The sequence below is a fragment of the Mugil cephalus genome, chromosome 18, assembly GCF_022458985.1.
Source record: "Mugil cephalus isolate CIBA_MC_2020 chromosome 18, CIBA_Mcephalus_1.1, whole genome shotgun sequence".
NCBI classification, from domain to species: domain Eukaryota; kingdom Metazoa; phylum Chordata; class Actinopteri; order Mugiliformes; family Mugilidae; genus Mugil; species Mugil cephalus.
Genome location: NC_061787.1, coordinates 7,075,791 through 7,095,024, shown reverse-complemented (window position 1 = coordinate 7,095,024; position 19,234 = coordinate 7,075,791). Strand labels below are relative to the sequence as shown.

The window sequence follows — 19,234 nt, the reverse complement described above, 5'->3', positions numbered from 1 at the left end:
AAGACTTTATTGATCCACAACGGAAATTGCTTGTCCACAGTAGACCAGTTGCATAGTATGAAAAAAAACCACCACAAGTAAAAAGGAAAAAAAGTAAAAAAGGTGAAATTTGGTGGGTGGGCTAGCAAATGCATAACGCAGATTAAATACTTAACACAGCAGCGTTAGAAACATCACCTACAACACACACAGTTACATCAATCAATCAGTTACAGGTAAACTATACTATACAGGTGCTCTACATCAGTGGTTTCAGAACCCTTTAATCAAATTTTAATGACAAGATCTAAATGTCAGACAATTTTCTTTTTTATTTCATGCAAAATACATGAAATAAAAAAGCGCAACTACTGAGAAATATATATATAAAAAATAAAAAACTCAAATTATGTAGCTTTAGCTGAGAATCCTCACTTACTGAATGTATGAAAACAGTGTACTATGGAGAAAGTATCTGTGTTTCACGGTTCCTTGTTGGGTCCATGCCGTACCTCAAACCAGCGGCACTTTTGACCAATGACCAGCGGCCTGAGGACTGACTGGGTTTAGCCCAAATGATCAGTGCATTTACATGCACGTGAAAAAAAGGAATTATTGCCTTAATCGGACCAACAGTAGCTGGACAACTTCAGTGCATGTAAACACGTTACTCCAATTAATTCTCCTTATCTGATTCAGTGCGTTTACATGCACAGCTTAATCGAGCTATGCTCGAAATTCAACTTTCAACTAAACTCAGTGAACATTAGTGCAAGATATGCAGTGCAAAATAGCAGAATATTATGCAAAAGAATCTGTAAAAAAGACAGAAACAGGTCTCAAAGACAAAAACATATTTTTTATCTTTCTTGTGTTAGCTTGGGAAGGCTTAGCCCTGTTAGCCCATTTATACCAGCCGTCCCTGAAAATCCCTGAAAAGCGTAAGATAGCTAAAAAAAATAATAATAAAATAAAAATGAAATAATGAAATAAAGTGTAACATCAAAATGCACCAGCATATGTATGAACCATAATCATTCAGATTCTGCCACAATCTTTTAACTTTTTTCTCAGGTTTCAGACTGCAGCGACCTTCCTCCAGGTTGGAGCTCTTCAGACTCTACTACTCCTCCTCCAGCCCAGCTCTCCACAGCGTTTTCTTCTTCTCGTCGGTGTCTAGACCCACAGAGCTTCTTATGCAAAGCACGGAATCACCCGTTATCTCTCTGTCTCTCTGCCCAGCCAGTCTCAAGCACCGCCGCCTCAGTGCTTCCAGTCTCTGTGGTTCCTCGTAAGGCGTCTTGAGGCAGTTTGGATCGGGGGCTGATGCTATGTCAATAAAGTGATAAACGGCAAATGAATGGCATCACAATTGGCTCTAATTGTCAAAGATGCTTAAAATTCTCAGTTTAATTAATCTCTCCTGATTACAGTGTTGATAAAAAATGTTATCCTGGGGGTGTTTCCTTATTTATTGCACAACTCATTTTTTTTTGGGTTATTATTATTATTATTAGCCCTGAGATAGACTAACTCTGGCCCAATGACAGCTGGGATAGGCTCCAGCCCTCCCGAGACCATCCAGAGGACTGTGAATAAAGGAATTAAACAAAGGAGAAACAAGCACACTTAAAAAACATGATAAGATACTGTTAAAAACTAGACAGGATTACATGATTCAAAGCATCTACACGATGTATCTGCAAATTAAATGGTCTCCTGTATATTTCTTCTTTCATTCATCCTTCGAATTGAGGGAAGGAAACAAAATAGGGTTTGCTTGCAGGTGTGACCTGTGTGGTGGTGATTTCATCTGGATGTGTATTAATGCTGATTCTATTGTCGGGTTCAGTGCTTCTGTTTTAGTGATATGATTTAATTTTCCTTCCTTTTTTGTGGATTTCCAGCATGTGCTTCCTCAGTCAAGGCATCGGTGCGTGTCATTGCTAAATTTGGGAAAAAAATGTGAGCCCAAACATATTAAAGTAAGGACATTAAGCGGCTTGTTCTCCACCAAGGAAATCCTAATGCTCTGTGAGAGGAGCCCTGTTACTTTTACTTTATTCATGGGATTTATTCATGGTTTATTCATGTGGGGGGCATCAAAGGTTCATGTAAACAGCTTAACCCAAATGAGACCTTGACCACGGCGTGACTGACAGCCCGGCCACTCTGCGCATGTAAATGTCGGCAATTACATCCAAATGTTACCGTTCGCAGGCAATAAGCCACGAAAGCAGGAGATTGGTGGACTCAGTCAGAGAGGGTGATTGAAATGTCATCTTTCCCTGCTATGGGCACAGTTTGCCAATTCTTCAACCTTTCTCGTTTTTTTTTTTTTTTTTTTTTTTTTTTTGCAAAACACAATTCTGTCTCAACGTAAGAAGGCGCACTCGCAGATCAGTCTCATTAAACATAATTCCTCTCCTGTCAGGAAATAAGTTTTCAAAGGGGTTTTGAAGAGTTGCTGCGGTGGAAGGTGTGGGCTGAATCCTCCCGAGGATCTTAATTGAAAACACTGACTGAAGTTGACGTTAAGTAATATTTCAGTCCCCCGTTCATTTGTAGTCAGGGCGGTGAGCCTCCACTCCTTGCAGCAGATTCATCACTGCATTGCAGAATATTGCAAAACGCCAGTGAGAGGGAAGGAAAGGAAGGCGCCGGAGAAAGCTGAGCAACGTCACTTCTCAAGGCCATTTCATAGATATAACAACTGATTACTGTGTGTGGGGGATATGAATGTGCGCTTTTAAATGTTTTGAGGTAAGTATTATACCGAGGAGCAGCAGGAAATGATGGTAACTTGATTATGTTTCCTGTGGAGTCGGAAAAACCATTTTGGCGCATCATCCTTAATATTAACGATTTTTGGTTTTAGCCGTTGAATGTGGTGCAATCTTACTCAATTCACCATTCAGAAATGCCACTCTAAAATACAATGTTTCCCTCTGAACTACTTGCAGTTAGAAAATTAGAGTCTCATAGGTCTTCAACAGGCGGTCAGTGACCCCTAAGGAGTCCGTAGAGGTACACAAAGTCTTTGGTTGATTAGACATTTTTGTGTATATTGTATATACCACATATTTAAATTTCTTTAAATCCACATTAACATGAATCCAACATATTTTAGTAAATGGATAAATGAAGGCAGAAGGAGCTGTCTCAACAGAGCGCTGTTTCACATAGAAGAGAGTAGCAAATTAGGCCACACCCCCATTTGGGTGAAAACAATCCCCAATACAAATCCCCTCATAGTCAGTGTTTATTTTGTGCTGCTAACATTTGTGGAAAGCAAAACGCTCCAGAGCGTCACCTTCCAGCCTGCGTCAGACATAAACCATTAAACTGGTGCTTACCCTTTTCTCTTTCCCCTATCATCCCATATGAACGGATGTTATTTGCCCTCAGTCCAATAGTGCAATCTGTTAACATTTGTTTTTTCTTTGCACAGTGGGTGTACAAATGCCACAGAAGGGGGGAAAAACTAACAGGCCGCCACCTCTGAGAGTCCCATTACACCCACTAACAGCTTAATCTGTGGATTCTCATGCAGGAGGAAGGCTTTGTCAGGCTGCTGTCAGATAAGTGGAGCGCTGTCATCAGCCACTGTGTTGAGAACATTTGCAGAGAAGGAGGTAGCTCCACCGAGCTGGGTCATGGTCACCCGAGACAGCGGGGAGCGTCTTCGGCCGTCATTTAGGGATAAACTTCCTCTCCTCCCGGCTGTTCGGTGGTGGAAATCAATAATTGACTGAAATGCATGTTGCAGAGCTCAGATATAGATATGGATTGCCTCCAGTTCACATGGTAGCTACCGCGGATCAGATATGCTCACACAGGATAAACGCTTTCAGCATGTTTTCAGAATTGGTTTCTTTAGTGTAACAGATAACATCCGCTCGCTGGAGCCCCGTTTTGATGCTGATTTTGCTTTATCGAGAGTTTGTCTCTACCCACCCGCCAACTCGGTAACAACTGGAAGACAAATAAATCTCCTTTGATCTCTAATATACGATTCTCTCGAACAGATTTTCTGACAAGCATTAGGATTGTTATTATAGATGTCTGGCTCTGCACCCACGTAAGACATGCAGTCGTTTTATTGCATTATTAGAGGAACATTTAAAGTGAAAGTGTCTCTGAACTAATGGATTCCAGTCCTTGCTAATCCTCTTTGTCTTGTGTATGAGTTTACGGCCGTGCAACCTGGTCACGTGATGTCATGTGTCATGCTAAAACTTGTTTTATACCTAGGTAGGATATAGAGAGTGGTTGGCCTACACTGGTGTGAGTCAGTCTGGTTTGCTCTGTAACAACTCCACCCAAACACTAGTCGGCGCTGTGTCTTTTTCGCTGGTCCGGTTCATTTTTGTTTCTACTTCCTGCTTCACTTTCAATAATGATGAATGAAACTTTCGTCTTATTTGCACAAAATGTTACTGTCTTAAAAGCGTTTTGTTAGATTAGCGACTTTTTCCAAAGTTGTTGTTCCAGTGTTGCACCTTTCTTGTTTAAATTACAATTGTTGACTATTTTTGATGACATCCTTCAAGTCGGTACATTTGCTTTTCAAATGAAACATGAGGCTGTTGATTTACCACTTGGTTTTAAATAAATGGAGGCAGAAGCCGTTGTCTTTCAGTCAGCCCTGCACTCGAAGCCTCCTCTACCACCGCAGGCCCCGCCCCTATCGCTGCTGAGCCAATCACCAGGCCCCATTTTACACACTGACGCTGTCCGGTTCCCCGCAATTGGCTGAGAGCCTATTCAGTCCCCAGGTAAAATCCAGAAGCAATATTAGCAGAAGAGAAGCTAACGGTGTAGCTGGCTCCCATCAGCCAACAACTGAGGCCAAAATGGATGTACGGGAACATGAAGGCCTGCTACATGTCCATTTAACTCATGAACAAAATAAACACAAGTGAATATGAGCTCATGTTATCTTCTCCAAGAGATCTTCAATAAGAGCAGATAGGGACAGGGTATAAGCAAAGTTATTACTAAAACATCCTCATGAATGCCTTGGCAACATTTCACAGCAACGCCAGACCTTATCCGAGACTTGACTAACACCGTCTGACAAGGCCTTCACCAGAACAAACAAGTGGACGGACTGAGCGAAAGAAAGGCAGACAAAAGGACGGGCGGACATTGTTTCATTCCTTGTGTCGTCTCAACTCGGAAATGTCAAGAAAAGCCCGACCGACGTGTGACATCCCAGCAGAGAGATTGCGCTTGCGGAGATGGGTTTGAGAAAGTTTGTTTTGGGGCGGAGTGGATTTAGGCAGATTTATCCCAGAGCTCCACTTTGAGTCAGCGTCTTTGTATTCTTGCAGAGGAGTTTACCTCAGGCTGTTCCCGTCTTATACCATCTGTCTGGAGTTTGAAAAGTAAACTTCTCAACCTTTTCCCGTACTATTTGTCGTTCTTGTTTGCATTTCGCCGTGAAAATTTTTAAAAGATCCGGTGTTGCATTGTTGCATATTCAGTTAAAAGTACTTTCTGTTGTTCTGTTGTTCTGCAGTGACCAAGCTCTTTGTGCCTATGAGAAAAGACATGGCGTGTTTGCTGAATGACAATAAAGCAAGTATTATTTGTACACTGCCCACATCATTCAAAACTTAAGTAGCTGCTTGGTGATATCTTGAAAATATAATACTTCTGAGCTTAGAGAAACTAATTTTCACATGCCATAAGCTGCAAGGGATCGGTCACAAAACTTCTAACAAGTTAAATGTTGGACTTTAAATGAATCCCACAGCTTTAAGAGACAGTTTTGGCTACCGCGCAACTAAGGCTGCTACTCACATATCAGCTGCAGTACAGGTGCAAAACTCTGACAGCACAGGAGGCTCAGCACACCCAAAGCTGGTGATCTGTCCTCCAGGCATGGCATTTATTCCCCCACTCTGTCATATTCCCCTGGCACCCAACTACTAGGAGTAAAACATCACAGGTGGGTGGATTCTGGGAAAAATAACATTTCTTGGTCCGAGATTGGGAAAAGCATGTGCTTGTGGATAAAATAAACCCTGTGGGCAGTTTTTTGGAAGATGAGGCACAAATTTAGTTGGTTTTATCAAGGATAGTAGCAAAGGGATGGAGGAGCCAAACTCTAGACCCAGAGAGGCGAGGTGGTCTCAGAACAGAAATTAAGAAAAAAAAGAAGAACTAAGGAGTGTATCACAGAACAGACGACTTGACAAAGGACAAAGGGCTGATGGGATAATGAGAGAGAATCACAGAGACACGAAGTTTAAATCCAACAAGAAAACTGATTACAAAATAAAAACAGGAAACTCAAACACAAATCAAATGGGGCTACAGGAAAAACATCCAAAACTCAGAACCATGACACGTTGATAAAATCTTTTTTTTTTTTCAATAAACGTTTTGGATTTTCTCATGAGGCTCAATCCACACATGTAAGGTGGCACATAGAAAAGCTTCAAGAAACATTTGAGGAATAAAATACGTCCGAATCAACACATATTTGTAAGTTCTATCTTTAAGAAATTATCCAATCACTTGTTTGGAATAAACAAGAAGACTGTGTGTGAACTGACTGTGAGCTGAATTTGTTGAGTTTGTTTCAACAAATGTAAATTTAAAGAAAAAAAAAAAAAAGATGAGTTATGGTGTTTGTTTCTGAAATACATTTTGAAATTAATTAATGGATTCATGAAAGTAAAGGTCAAAATGTGATGGCTAAAGCGTTTTTTTTTCTGTTTATTTTATCAAGTTCTGTTACTCAAAGAATCCCCAAGGCAATAAAATCAAAGAATAAGAAGAACCGAGTCGTCCTGTGCATTCTTCAAAGTTGATTAAGCAGTTTTTCAAGTAGCGTTTGTTCTTCTTTTCAATAAAAGTTGAATTACGTCTCAAATTCAAATGACACGTTACCACGCTCGCATTCTGATGAGACTTGACTCTAAGTTAATATTATATTTATTTTCACGCACGTGACGTCTGAGCTGAAGTCTCCATGGTTACGGCCACTGAGTGGCAAAAAGTGACACATGAGCATGGAGATTAGCAGCATTAGTTTGAATCACAGACTTTAATAGCGTCTAAATTGTAAAACTAAATAAAAAAAAAATAGTGAAGAGCTGCTGTGCGATTGATTGTATCAACAGATTTGAAAAGCATCACAGATATATTTTTACAGGCTCCCAGAAACAAAAGAAAAGAGAAGTAAACGGATTGTTGCATTACGAAGAAACAACTGGAATCCAGACACAGAAACCTGGTGATTTACCTGTCAGGTAATACTTGCTGATGTTGTTGTTCTGGCGTAGTTACAGCTGATACTAACATTACTTCTCAGTAAAACTCTTAGCATTAGCATCTTTTATCTAGCTACATTTATGAATGAATGAGAAGTTATTTTGGAATATGTACATAAGGAAAATAAACATTCATCATAAGAAAAAAATCTGAAATGAGCTAAAACTAACTTAAACTAGTTGAAACTGAGACTAATCCACTTTTCCAAATCTGGGCGGAAGTGACGTCAAAGCATGACCTCGATATGTGACTTTGGTGGAACTTCCCAAACTTTACTGTAGCATGTGAAGTTGCAGGGACATACAGTAGTCTATATCTGTTTAAATAGTCTCAAATCATCAGCATTACATAAGACCGACGTTGACATTTATCCCGTATTGTCCTTTGTTTCACTCTGAAAATGTTTAACTCCTCAGAGCTTAACACACGGTGCACGTAAGCATCATTTCAGTGTGAACGGACTGAAACAGAAATGTGAGATTGGAGACGCAGCGCACAGAAACGTGACGGGGCTTTAGTGAATGTGGATAGATGGCCAACTCTGTGGTGTGTAACAGCCTGAGAAGCAGAAGCTGTGGGCGTCGGGCCAATCCCTGATCCCAGAGGAGGATGGAGTACACTGGTGGCTGCTTAACACAACCAAGCTGCTGTGACGTTGTGGCATGTGAAAAGAAGAAAGGAAGAAATTAACTTTTATTAAAAAAAAAGAGACGGTTTCAATTGAGGTAAAAGCTTTTACTACTTTCCTATTAAAGATAAAGCAATTACAATGTAGGAGATGTAGATAAGAAGTGAGTCGGTTTAATCTCAGAGATGGATGATATGTGGGTAAAGGGGGGGAAAAAAAGAAATGCGACTCAGTCCCAGGAAAAGGTCATGACTGTTTTGTACTTTCAGCGTGTTTGAATGTACTGAAGGAAGAACATGTAAGGGGTGTCATTAAAAATGACATTTGCCTCAATTTGCAGCACCGACTCTTAGCGGTCCGACAGAGGAGTCATTAGGATCAGAATTCTGCTCCGACAAAACACCATTTGACTCTTTGTGTGAATAGTTTTCAGAAATTATATGTCAAGACAATCTAAAACTGTCAAATGGAAAGGTCAGGTTTACGCTAAAAAGGAAAAGGTGTTTTACTACATCATAGTCTGAGGAAGTTCATATGAATCATTTGTACACAAAAAACACGATCTCTGTTCTCGCTGGTCTTCATGTTTTTTTTTTTGTTTTTTTTTTTTGAGTTGTTCTAAACCATTTTTGTGTTTGTGGGAACCAAATTTACAGACCAATAACAAGGTGCAAAAGTTTACCTTTCAAAATCTGTCTAATTAAAAATAAACAATGCTTTAAAAAGGACATGCAGAAGTGTCTTCTGGCCTGAAGATGAGTGGGAAAATGTAAAGGGTATATTCTGTATGTCTCTTATTATATTATACAATATTGTGTGTTTCTACAAGTTGTGCAATCTTTGACTTCTTTGTCTTTTGTTAAATATATTTTCATACATATATATTGATTTACTTAGTATTCTACTTTTAACCTCCCGAGACCCTGCGTCCTCATACGGGGACATCAAGTTTTAGGTTTTATTTCAGCTTATTGTACTTCATTTAAACCTGTTGTCCTCATTAGTGGACAATTTGATCTGCCATCTAGTGGTAGCAAAGTGTAAATACACAAGTTGATAAAAACATGATGATTCTACAGGTGATCACAGCACAAACTTACTTATTTCTACTTATTAACGTTTCTAGTTTAATATGATGCGCAAATTTAACAAATTTTATCAATAGCAACGAGCTACAACGTCGCTAATTAGCAAGTACTCGTTTGAGGACGTTGGGACTAGTTTAGCTGAGCCATGTTCAGGTATTAAAATAAACAGTTTTATATTTTGTCACATATTTTATTATTTATTTTATTATAAATAATGAAATAATCCCAGTGTCCACATATGAGGACACAGTTGTTTTCCAAAACTACTACTTCCTATTGTAAGAAGATGCTTAGTTTTTATACATCTTAGGTCCTACTACCCAATTTTAACTGAATGTTACTGAATGTAATTCATTTCTTTTTCAATGTTAAGCCTGATCTGTGTATATCTGCATCTTAAAATTTTCACTACACTCAATTAAAATCAATTACGTCTAAAGATTTTATTTTATTTGGATTCATTGTATGCAAAGCTGTGTTTATATGTCTGTAAACTTAGATTTAAATGACAAATAATTCAGATTTCAGAGCAAAACGTTACTGCTAACGAATAAAAATAAATTTCAGTCTTAAGTTTATTTTGATAAACCATAAGAAACAGGTGGGAGATGATGAACCAAACACTGAAAGACCAGTGGAGCTGCAACATCAAAGACTAATAAATGACTTTATTTCTTTTTCGGTTATTAATTCATCTGATGGGTTGCTCTGAAAGCGATCATTAAAAAAAGCACTATAGAGGCAAAACCGCATCAAACATCGAAAAACAAACATCAAAATGGCTCACGGTCGACTGACAGTTTCACTTGATGATACATGACAAACGAAAGCAGTTGTCATCTCTGGCTGAACGGCCGCCTCAAGGGGAAATTACATGCTCAGCGCCATGAATACTGATCTTGTTAACTCATCCGCGGGGGAAACAATAATCAAACAAGAAAAACTGAATGTTTATCGCATTGTCTAGGAAAATGTTCCAAGGCTCTCGCGTGTCCCAGATTTACGAAAAAACGAAGCCTCTGCCTCACAAACTCGTCGCATCGGAGTGACAGTGTCGTCGTTTCGCTCTGCTTGATAAATAAAACTTCTGATGCCAGCATGTGTCATAAAGTTGATTATCAAGGTTAAAATGTGCATGTTTAAGGACGAACACCAAATGAGTGGGATTTTGTTGAAATATTATACCCCTTCAAAGTGTTATGAGTTTTTTGGGATGTTAGCCATTAGCCATAACCTTTGCCTCTGTCACGCTGCCATCAGCACATGAGAGGTTGAAAGTGCAGCCTCCATCTTTGAAGTGTCACATTTCCCTCGGTCTCTAATTTGCTGTCGGGCTCTCTGAGGTGCTAATGCCTGTATGAGTGCATCATCACTCCCGGGAGAGGGTGGTGGTGGTGGTGGTGGTGGTGTTGTTGGTGGGTGGGGTCTGCCTGCACAGATAGATGGCTCAGAGGAGTTTTACTGTTTAAGAAGTGGTGAATTTGCTTTTTTGTTTTTTTTTTTCGCTCTACAAAATATGCAAGTTTAAAGAGCTCTGCCACCCACTAGATGACTTTTTTTCAGACAAAATACACAAAAAAGGTGTCGCAGTAGAGGCTTTGAAAACTTTGTGGCAAATGATGAAAGTGAAATGTGACACGACCGTGAGCGAATGCAAAGAATCTAAGAGATTCTTAAACAGTCAAGTCAAATGTTTTCTGCTCGTGTCATAGTCTGGATGTGGAGGATGTAAATAACAACGATCAGACCGGAGACTGAGGTGAGTTGAGTCCGTTTACTCTCCACACAATTATAACACGAAACTGCTAGGTTGCTAGGAAACCACACAAACTCTATAGAACCCTGAACCTGCATAAACTCCTGGGTTGCTAAGCAACCACTTCAAACTCTAGCTCTTAAAGGAACAAACCCTCCAGGAACTAAGTTAACTATCATGTGTCACCACAGAAGGACAATGACACAAGTTAGTTTTAAAGAAATGGTTAAACGTTTTATCTTTTCAAGAGTTAGATGAAAAGATTTGATAGAATTTTTTTTTTCAGGCCCGCTCTGTCTCGACATGAAGCATCAGATCTAGATAAAAAAAAAGTACAGAATTATTATGAACAAATGTACAAAAGTAGTTGGGAAAACAGTGTCCAGTGATCTTGAATGCACTTCATCACTTAATTTATTAGTATTTTTCACAATACTTTTTACAATAGTTTGCTAATGCTGTAATTGTTTTTGATTACACTGTTAATTTAGATTTTATTTGATTTTATTATAATACAATCTTTTTTTAATCATTCTTGTAGTGGCTTCTTTGCACATACAAGAAAACAGTCTTAAGAAAAACACAAGAAAGTTTGTCTAAGTCTAAGTTTGTGTTTGCTAATAGCCATGTACTGAAGGGGTCAAATTATCGTACATTATGGGATTTTTGGAAGTTATCGTACAAACACGTACGCTTGGCAACGATGACCAGGATTCAAGGGAAACTTTCGTGGTTCGTCGTGTGGGAGCAAAACAGCAAAACAAGGTGAGTGAAACTTGCCTGAACAGCAGCAGACATAAAATAAGTTTTGGATGGACACGAACCAGTGCGGCCCGTTGATCCTTTAATCCACAGAAAAATGCTGAAATCCATTTCAGGTGCAGTACCGCGACCAAACTCACCATCATGTCATTTGGGGGCGTCTGTGTATGATCTCACGGTGCGTCCTCATCTCTTAATGTAAGTGGTAACCTAACAGTAAAAGCCCCGTCATTTCACCTCCAGTGTGGCTGTCAATAGCCGGGTATTAGCACCTCTCTCAGTCAGGGTGCAAGAATGAGCAATGACTTGCTGGGTCACAGGAGCATAAGAGGAGAAAGAAAAAAAGCTCAGAGGTGTTGAAAAGAGGAAATGGATATCCATCAGCACCAATTTGAAAATGACTCTCAGAGAGGAAAGAAAAGGCTTTGAAGGTGAGGTTTGGGTCAGGGAACATCGTCTGAGCTGGTCTGCCTCCGTAGATTAAGCCTAATGATACTCTTAAAAAATAAATAAACCTAGACCATCGAAAAATAGCAGTAGCACAAAACAACACCTGACGGTTCAAAATTTAAAAGTTAAAGAGATTTATAATAGAACTACGGCGAGGGTCTGTTTAGGAGCGAACCGCCTTCAAAAATACGGTCACCCCACGAAATTGGAAAATAAATGAGCACAGTCCAAAGTAATGATGGTGGACAGAGAGGTCTGGAGGTCACACAGGGCAATAACGTGTTAGCTATGTAATTATATTTTGCTGTATAAAACTGAGATGGTATCAAACAGCCTATAATCCAGCTGGGAGTTATGTTCCACCCACCTAGACTGGGGCAACTTACAGACATTACTTTTTGTCTGAGACGCAGTTAGGAGCCGATTTTTGGGAAAAGATTTCAGGCTGAAGCTAAAGAAAAGGCCAAATATCTGACATACACACGGACCTTATTCCCTTATTAGGCCTGTATGGACTGAGAAGTGTCGTGTACCCACTTGACAGAACAAGACCTTACGCCACAGAATATTTTTTGGAATATTCGTTGGAAGTATGTGAAATAGATCGGACACAAGCAAAATCTGTTTACTGTTTACTGGCCCGAGAAAGAGCATTCATAGCTTTTTAAGTAGAAATTTCCTGACCGTTTCGTGACCATAATAGTACATGTTGTAAAACACGCTGCCTCTTCACACCAAGAAGACATTCACAGCTTGAATGCCAATCATATCACAGGCATGAGAAAAATGATCCAACCCTAATGGTCCAAGACAACATGAGGCCAAGACTGGGTCACAGAATTTATTGAACCTGAATTTATACGACAGCCTGAATGAAGAACATTTTGTGCTACCTTCACACATTATATTACTAAATAATTATTTAGACTGACAAGGATTAGGGCATTGTGAAATAAATAAATTTTAAAAAAATCCCGTGCCCTTATCATAACCCCCCAAAAAAGCAATAACTGGCCAAATTTCCGTGGGTAACAAACATAATCATGGGCTGAATTACCAATGCTAATTTATTCAACGTGAGGCGCCTAATGGCAGTTCTAGCCATGGCTGCAGCAGCTATATTAATCTTTGTTCATAGCACCTTACAAACATACCCTACAGTAAATTAATTCTGCTCATGCTATCCTGTGAGAACCTCAGACTAACACACTTAAAAGTAAAATGTCTGGCCCGTGTATTGTCTTAATATGTGAAATAATAATGAGCGACACGTTTAATAAAATGTTCAGCTTTGGCCTACTCCGTACACTCGCTACAATTCATGACGTACTGCAGCCGTATATGCTAATTAAATAGCTCAGCCGCATGTCGACTGATCGATGGGTACCGGATCTGCTCGGGTGAGTATCCGGCGCTTCCAGATGATGTCACGATGAAGCGGATGTTGACGTCGTGTTTTAGAATTGGTTGGAAAACAGGAAGAAGTGGAAGCGGAAGAGAGGTTAGCAGTGTTAGCCGTTAGCGGTTGTTATCGAAGCAGAGCAACTGTTTTTTTGTTTTTTTATTCTTTGGATAAATTGATAAAAAGCTGTATTATTATTTCATCTTCTGCAGGATAAAACGTCATAAATACTTCTGCGCCTACAATACAAACGTATGGATTGAACTCAAATTAGTTTGTCATTTTATTACGGCTAAACCGCTAAAGCCGCTAGCCTCTGTCCCGTTCTTCCGTCCTCTGTTCTGTTCTTCCTGTTGTCCAACCAAATTTAAAACGCGTTGTCAACATCCCCTACATTGTGACGTCATCTGGAAGCATTGCATACTCACCTGAGCAGATCTGGTACCTACACCACTAACACAGCTAAGTCAGCATCCCCTACACAACCTATACCGTAAGTTGCCAGCATGAAAAAAGCTCAATGTTGACCAGAAAAATGGTCCAAATCTGACTGGACTAGCCAGTTTAGTTTTATTTTATTGAACCACACCACTGTTACACCTTGATATACTGCAGATTGTGTTGAAACGCTATGAATGCAGCCTCAGACCATCGCTGTCATGGTGAGTCCATTTAATCTGGACTATTTGCAAGTTTTATTGTGGTATAATGCTAATAACAACAACAACAGCAGTACTACTAATAATTTCATTTGTGTAATATACCACTTTGTATACTTTAAATACTACAGAGCTTTATTTAAAAGAGCATGCAGACGCAAAAAAAATGGTGGAAAAGGCAGCACTAAACCTGTCTTCCCTTCTATTGTCTGCACTAGCTCTTCTCTTTTAAGACATTTTGCTCATGGGTACACTGTTAACAATCAGCATTTGATGTTGTTGATGTCATTGATGGTACACAGAGGTATAGCAGGCCTTTGTAGAAAAGTTGGCACAGTTATCTTCGCCTAAGGGTCCTCTCTTCCCCGCTGTGTGCCGCTGATGTGGGGCTGTTTGTTTGTGGTCCACACGTTGGCATTTACAGAATGAAAAGAGTGGTTTTGTACTTACTTTGGCCTTTTTCTCTATTTGATGCTCACAATCAGACATGGTAAACCCCAGGCCATTATGTTTTTACTGCTGCCACCAATAGCATTTACTGTATCCTACTGCTGCCAATGACAATGATAGTGGCAGCAGCAAGTGCACCATCTCTATATAAAACAAATGTTATTGCCGCAATGAGAAAAATGAGATGTTTAGGCCATTGGCTCAGCATGCTCCTCCTCAACACTCAGCGCTTCGGTAAAATTAAGAAGGAGGACCCAGGCCTGTGGTGTAGGCTACTGAAGTTAAAACTGATAAATCACCTTGGCATCTTTGATAAGACGTAAAAAGGGGCTGAACAGCTGTTCGATACTGTTTGAAAAAGGCCCTGATGGCGTCAGACGAAGGTCGCTTCCACTCGCAGCCACTGAATGAAAACGTAGGCATAACATAAGACGGTGCACGCATTGCTTTGCCAATGAATCAGACAGCAACCCATAAAGATGGCTTAATTGTCATTTAAAGACTGTACTCATAGTTTAACTGCCGGCTCCTATTTACAGAGACTTTATAGGTTGAGCGGAAATCTCGAGGAGACAGATCAATTGTCAAGGAACATCTCGTATGTTTGAGATATGTTAATTTGCAGCATGCTCTTGTGGAGTTCACAGAAAACCAGGAACGGAAAACAAATACAGTGCTGTACTGCTTACGTAAAAAAAAAAAAAAAGGCTGAAGTCCATGGAAATTATTTAAAACCAAATAAAAAGCACCGAACAGTGAACCCATGACCATTTCTTAAGCAACCACACAGTGTGTCACAGCCACGGTCAGAAATACAACCGCACAAATATGCTCTGAAAGCAGCACTCATCTCCTGTGACTTAATGGAGTTAGAGGAAGAAATACGTTTGACCCACCATTTAAATAGACCTGATGTGTCATTTTATTTCATTTTAAGAGGAGCCAAGTTAAAAAGCCAACAAAGGAACACTTTTCCAAAACAGAGCTGAAGAGGATTAAACCTTAAACTGCTCGCGGAGGCAAAAGGTCGCACCTTTAGTGAACTTTTGCACGTAACTAACAAATTTGGTAATGTTTCTCCTTGTTATCTTAGATCTGTGAAGCGTCTCCCATCTTCTCTCCTCTGTGTCGATGCTCCCTCCAAAATAAACATCAGGATGAGCTCCTTGTTTTCTTAGACCCAGACGGAAATCTGCGACAGAGTTTCCACGCAGTCCTTCATTTGTAACCCAGGCAGAAGTTCATAATGTGTTTCAGCGAGCCTCAGATCTATCTGAAACGTTTCATCAGGTCTTTTAATGCACCACATAAATTCACCAGCTCACCACTCTTTTTTTTATTATTATTAAAGCAACATTGTTTGTAAGGTGCTCCTGTTTAAAGCCCTGTGGTGATGGACAGCACTCTCTTCTTGTCGCTCTTTGAAAGGCCATTACATAAATGTAGAACATTTTTGAAATTCTCTGTAAATAACAACGATGCGCTGATGCTCTTTGTGAGGCTCCTGAATCAGTATCCACCCACTTTTTCCATGTAATCTTTGCCGTGGGCTCGCTATGGTGTGCGAGCAGCACATTTCATCTCCATCATTTAGCCAAAGGATCAGCTGAATGCAAATGGTAACAATCTATAGAGTTACCATGTTGTTGACATGAGTGTGAAGGGTCTGTGTATGTTTTGGTCTGTGGAAATTGCGTTTGGAAAAGGATATAAAAACCAAAACAAAAAACGAGCGGTTATTTGTTTTTCTTGTTAAAATTCAAAAATTAAAATAGAAATTTGGTGCATTTTTCTTTATTAGGGTCGAGAATGGATTAATAAAACTTTTAAACCGGTCTATTTTCATTTTCTGCTTCTAAAAACAAAAAAAAAAAAATCAAACCGATAAAACAGAAACATATTTTGCCACCAGAAGTTGCTGTTTTCAAAGTAAGAGCACGTATGAGGACGATGCTGTGTTTATGGCAAGAACGCCCAATTATATGACTTCTATCTGTAGTTTCCTTAGCTGGTCCAGGCTAAAATGTCTTTGGAAACTTACTCTGATGGTAAAACAAGGCTTGTCTTCTGCAGAAAGCTCTGCATGCAAATCAGAGTAATGTTAGCTAGTAGCTAACTACTCCTGCATTATATGCAGTTATTTTTAGTTTTTACCTGAAATATGCGGCTTTGAGACTCTTTTATTGCTTCGAAAAACAACGTATTGATCCACATGCAACTGACAACAAATCCTGTCCAAACAACCTCAGACACTGTTTTGCCAACTATTTTTGTATATTTTTTCATAATGCAAATTCTGTACTTTTTTTGATTACACTTTTTATTTTACTTTAATCTAATCTCATTTTATATTATATTTTTTTTGTTTACTTTTATATGCAACGAAGGTACGGTGACAAAGTATTTTCCCTTGTGGATCATTAAAGTCTGTCTAAGTCAAAGTCTGCGTCTAGCAGCGTCCTCATATGTGCTCTTACTTTGAAAATTACAACTTCCTGTCTCACAATATGAAAACCCCTTTTTGTTTCTGTCTTCTAATTATTTTCTTTTTTGTTTTTAGAAATAGAAAATGAAAATCGACAGTTTTTTAAATAGTTGTTAATCCATTCTCAACCCCGATACAGAAAAATCCCTTGAATTTTAAAATGAAAATCAAATAACCATTTTAATAACCATCATTTTTTTTGTTTTTTTCTGTCCTTTTCTGAACAGAAAATCCAATGACCACAAAGGCACACGGACCGTGAAGAATCTCAGATTGATTTGAGCTTTATTACCAGATGACCTTAGCTGTTATCCCGGCAGCAGACCGTATCATGAAAGGAGCGCTTACCTTTCTGTTGGTCACTGAAGTAGCTGAAGTACGCGGGGCAGGTTATCGTCACCACCTCTCCCACTCTGGCTGACGGCCAACAGGCGATGATGTCCCACATGCCTTGGCAACCTGCCAGGAGAACACAATAACATCAATCCCTAGTACTGCAGCACCGCACACCACACATGGGCCACTTAGACAAAATGAAAACACTTGTTTAACACGACATTTGTGACGCGGTGCGTGCTAAGCATTGACTATACTATAGGGTTAGTTTTACTCTTTACAGACTTATTGATGCATGGATTCAGGTTAAAGATGTCTGTTAATCTCCGATCTTCATTATATAAGGAAGTTATTTTGGATTATATATAATTATTGTCACTTCCACTGTGTCTTAACCCTTTATGGGGCAAGGAACCATATTTGGTAACTTCATCACATTTTTAAATTGACTCCTGTGTTTCTCACTGAGGTTTAGAAGTATGTGATTTTCGCTCAGGTCTAATCAGGGTCTAGCGTGGTCCACACGGTCCACCTCTGCATAAACACTGAACGTAATATTAGGTACCACAAAGAAGTGTTGTCTAATGTGATAATGTTGACAAGTGCCTGAATCAGCAGATTTATTCTAATGGTCTAAATACATGAATTTACCATATGTGGTTCATTGCTTAGTTATAAATACATGTAAATATGCATCTGCAACTACACAGGATTGAATAAATACTGCTATTGATTGACAAGCACTTTCATAAAGTTTTCAATCTATCTGGTTTTGATTATTATTGCAACATCTCAGTTAAGGGGCATTGCATTCTCACTAAATTCAGTGAATTCAGGTTTGGCTTTGTGAAGTGCTCAGCTTTGAGGTGAAAATGAATGGGGATGTTTCTTTCAAAACCCAGTGCACAAATTCCAGAGTTGTGCGCCTGGTATTTCGGGACTTGAAAAACCTTATTTTGAAGCACAGAAACTGGAGGACGGGAGGAAAAAATGTGGTCATTCTGAAACTGGAACAGCAGCATCCTGGATAATGGCTGCAGAACGCATGCTGGGTACCGAGTGCACACAAGTTAGCTCTTAATGCATGCTCCATAAACCAGGCAGGGTAAGTTTGAATTAGAGCAATACTTGGGCAGAGACTGGTGATGTTTACAAGCATTTGCCAAAAAGTGAAACCTGCTTTTTCTCATGTCACAAAATATCTAATTGTGTATCCAAATCCCAAATACTTGTGAAACATCACCATTGTTCGGTATAACTTCCTCAGCTGCAGCTGGTCTTAAATAAACAATCACACACAATTTTTCTTCCCCAATGAACTGTCTTTAAAGAAGCACGCTTTTGAACTTTTCTGTAAGCGATTAATAATTACGATAATAAGTGTCATTCAGCGGCGCCTTACAGCTGATAACTGTCAGAAAATACTCGCCCCTATATACTTAATATGTTATGCAACTGCACAGGCTGAACATATGCTTTTTTCACAAATGGCGCTAATTCATTTATTCTGTGTGCGTCTTCCACTGCCTTCCTGTTGAGGAAGCAGATAGGGAAGCAGAGAAATGAGGGTCATTGCAGAGATAAGGAAAGCCGTTTCCACGCGAGCCCTTCATGTATATTCACTTAATTCAGCGAGCAGTATGCACCGAATGCGTAGTGATTTTTTTTTCCTTATTGAAATGAGGAGATAGCGCTGACAAAGTTTAATGCAAGTGTCGCCGTGTTTACAAAGTCATAGGAAGGACAGAGAACCAGATTTGGGCCAAAGTACATAAATACTAATTTGAGTGTTACTGGGTTCACATGTGCACAGGGCATGGATGTATTTTTACCCTTTTTACTGAGTATATTTAGAGAGGCACATTTATTCAGAGTAGAGGTCGTTCTCTGTGCATGCAGTGCGTTTTATGCTGCGTTTTAAGTTATAAATTTGAGTCCAACAACAACTTAAT

At 39.4% G+C, this 19,234-nt stretch overlaps 1 protein-coding gene across 2 annotated transcripts in view; it reads right to left on the bottom strand.

Annotated features, from left to right (window-relative positions):
- vipr1b (vasoactive intestinal peptide receptor 1b) overlaps nucleotides 1–19,234 on the bottom strand; it is a 74,774-nt gene that overhangs the window by 25,160 nt on the left and 30,380 nt on the right. For both annotated transcript variants that reach the window (XM_047568893.1, XM_047568892.1), the window contains exon 3: nucleotides 17,295–17,405. In XM_047568893.1, the coding sequence (XP_047424849.1) occupies nucleotides 17,295–17,405 (111 nt within the window). The remainder of the gene's footprint in view (nucleotides 1–17,294; nucleotides 17,406–19,234) is intronic.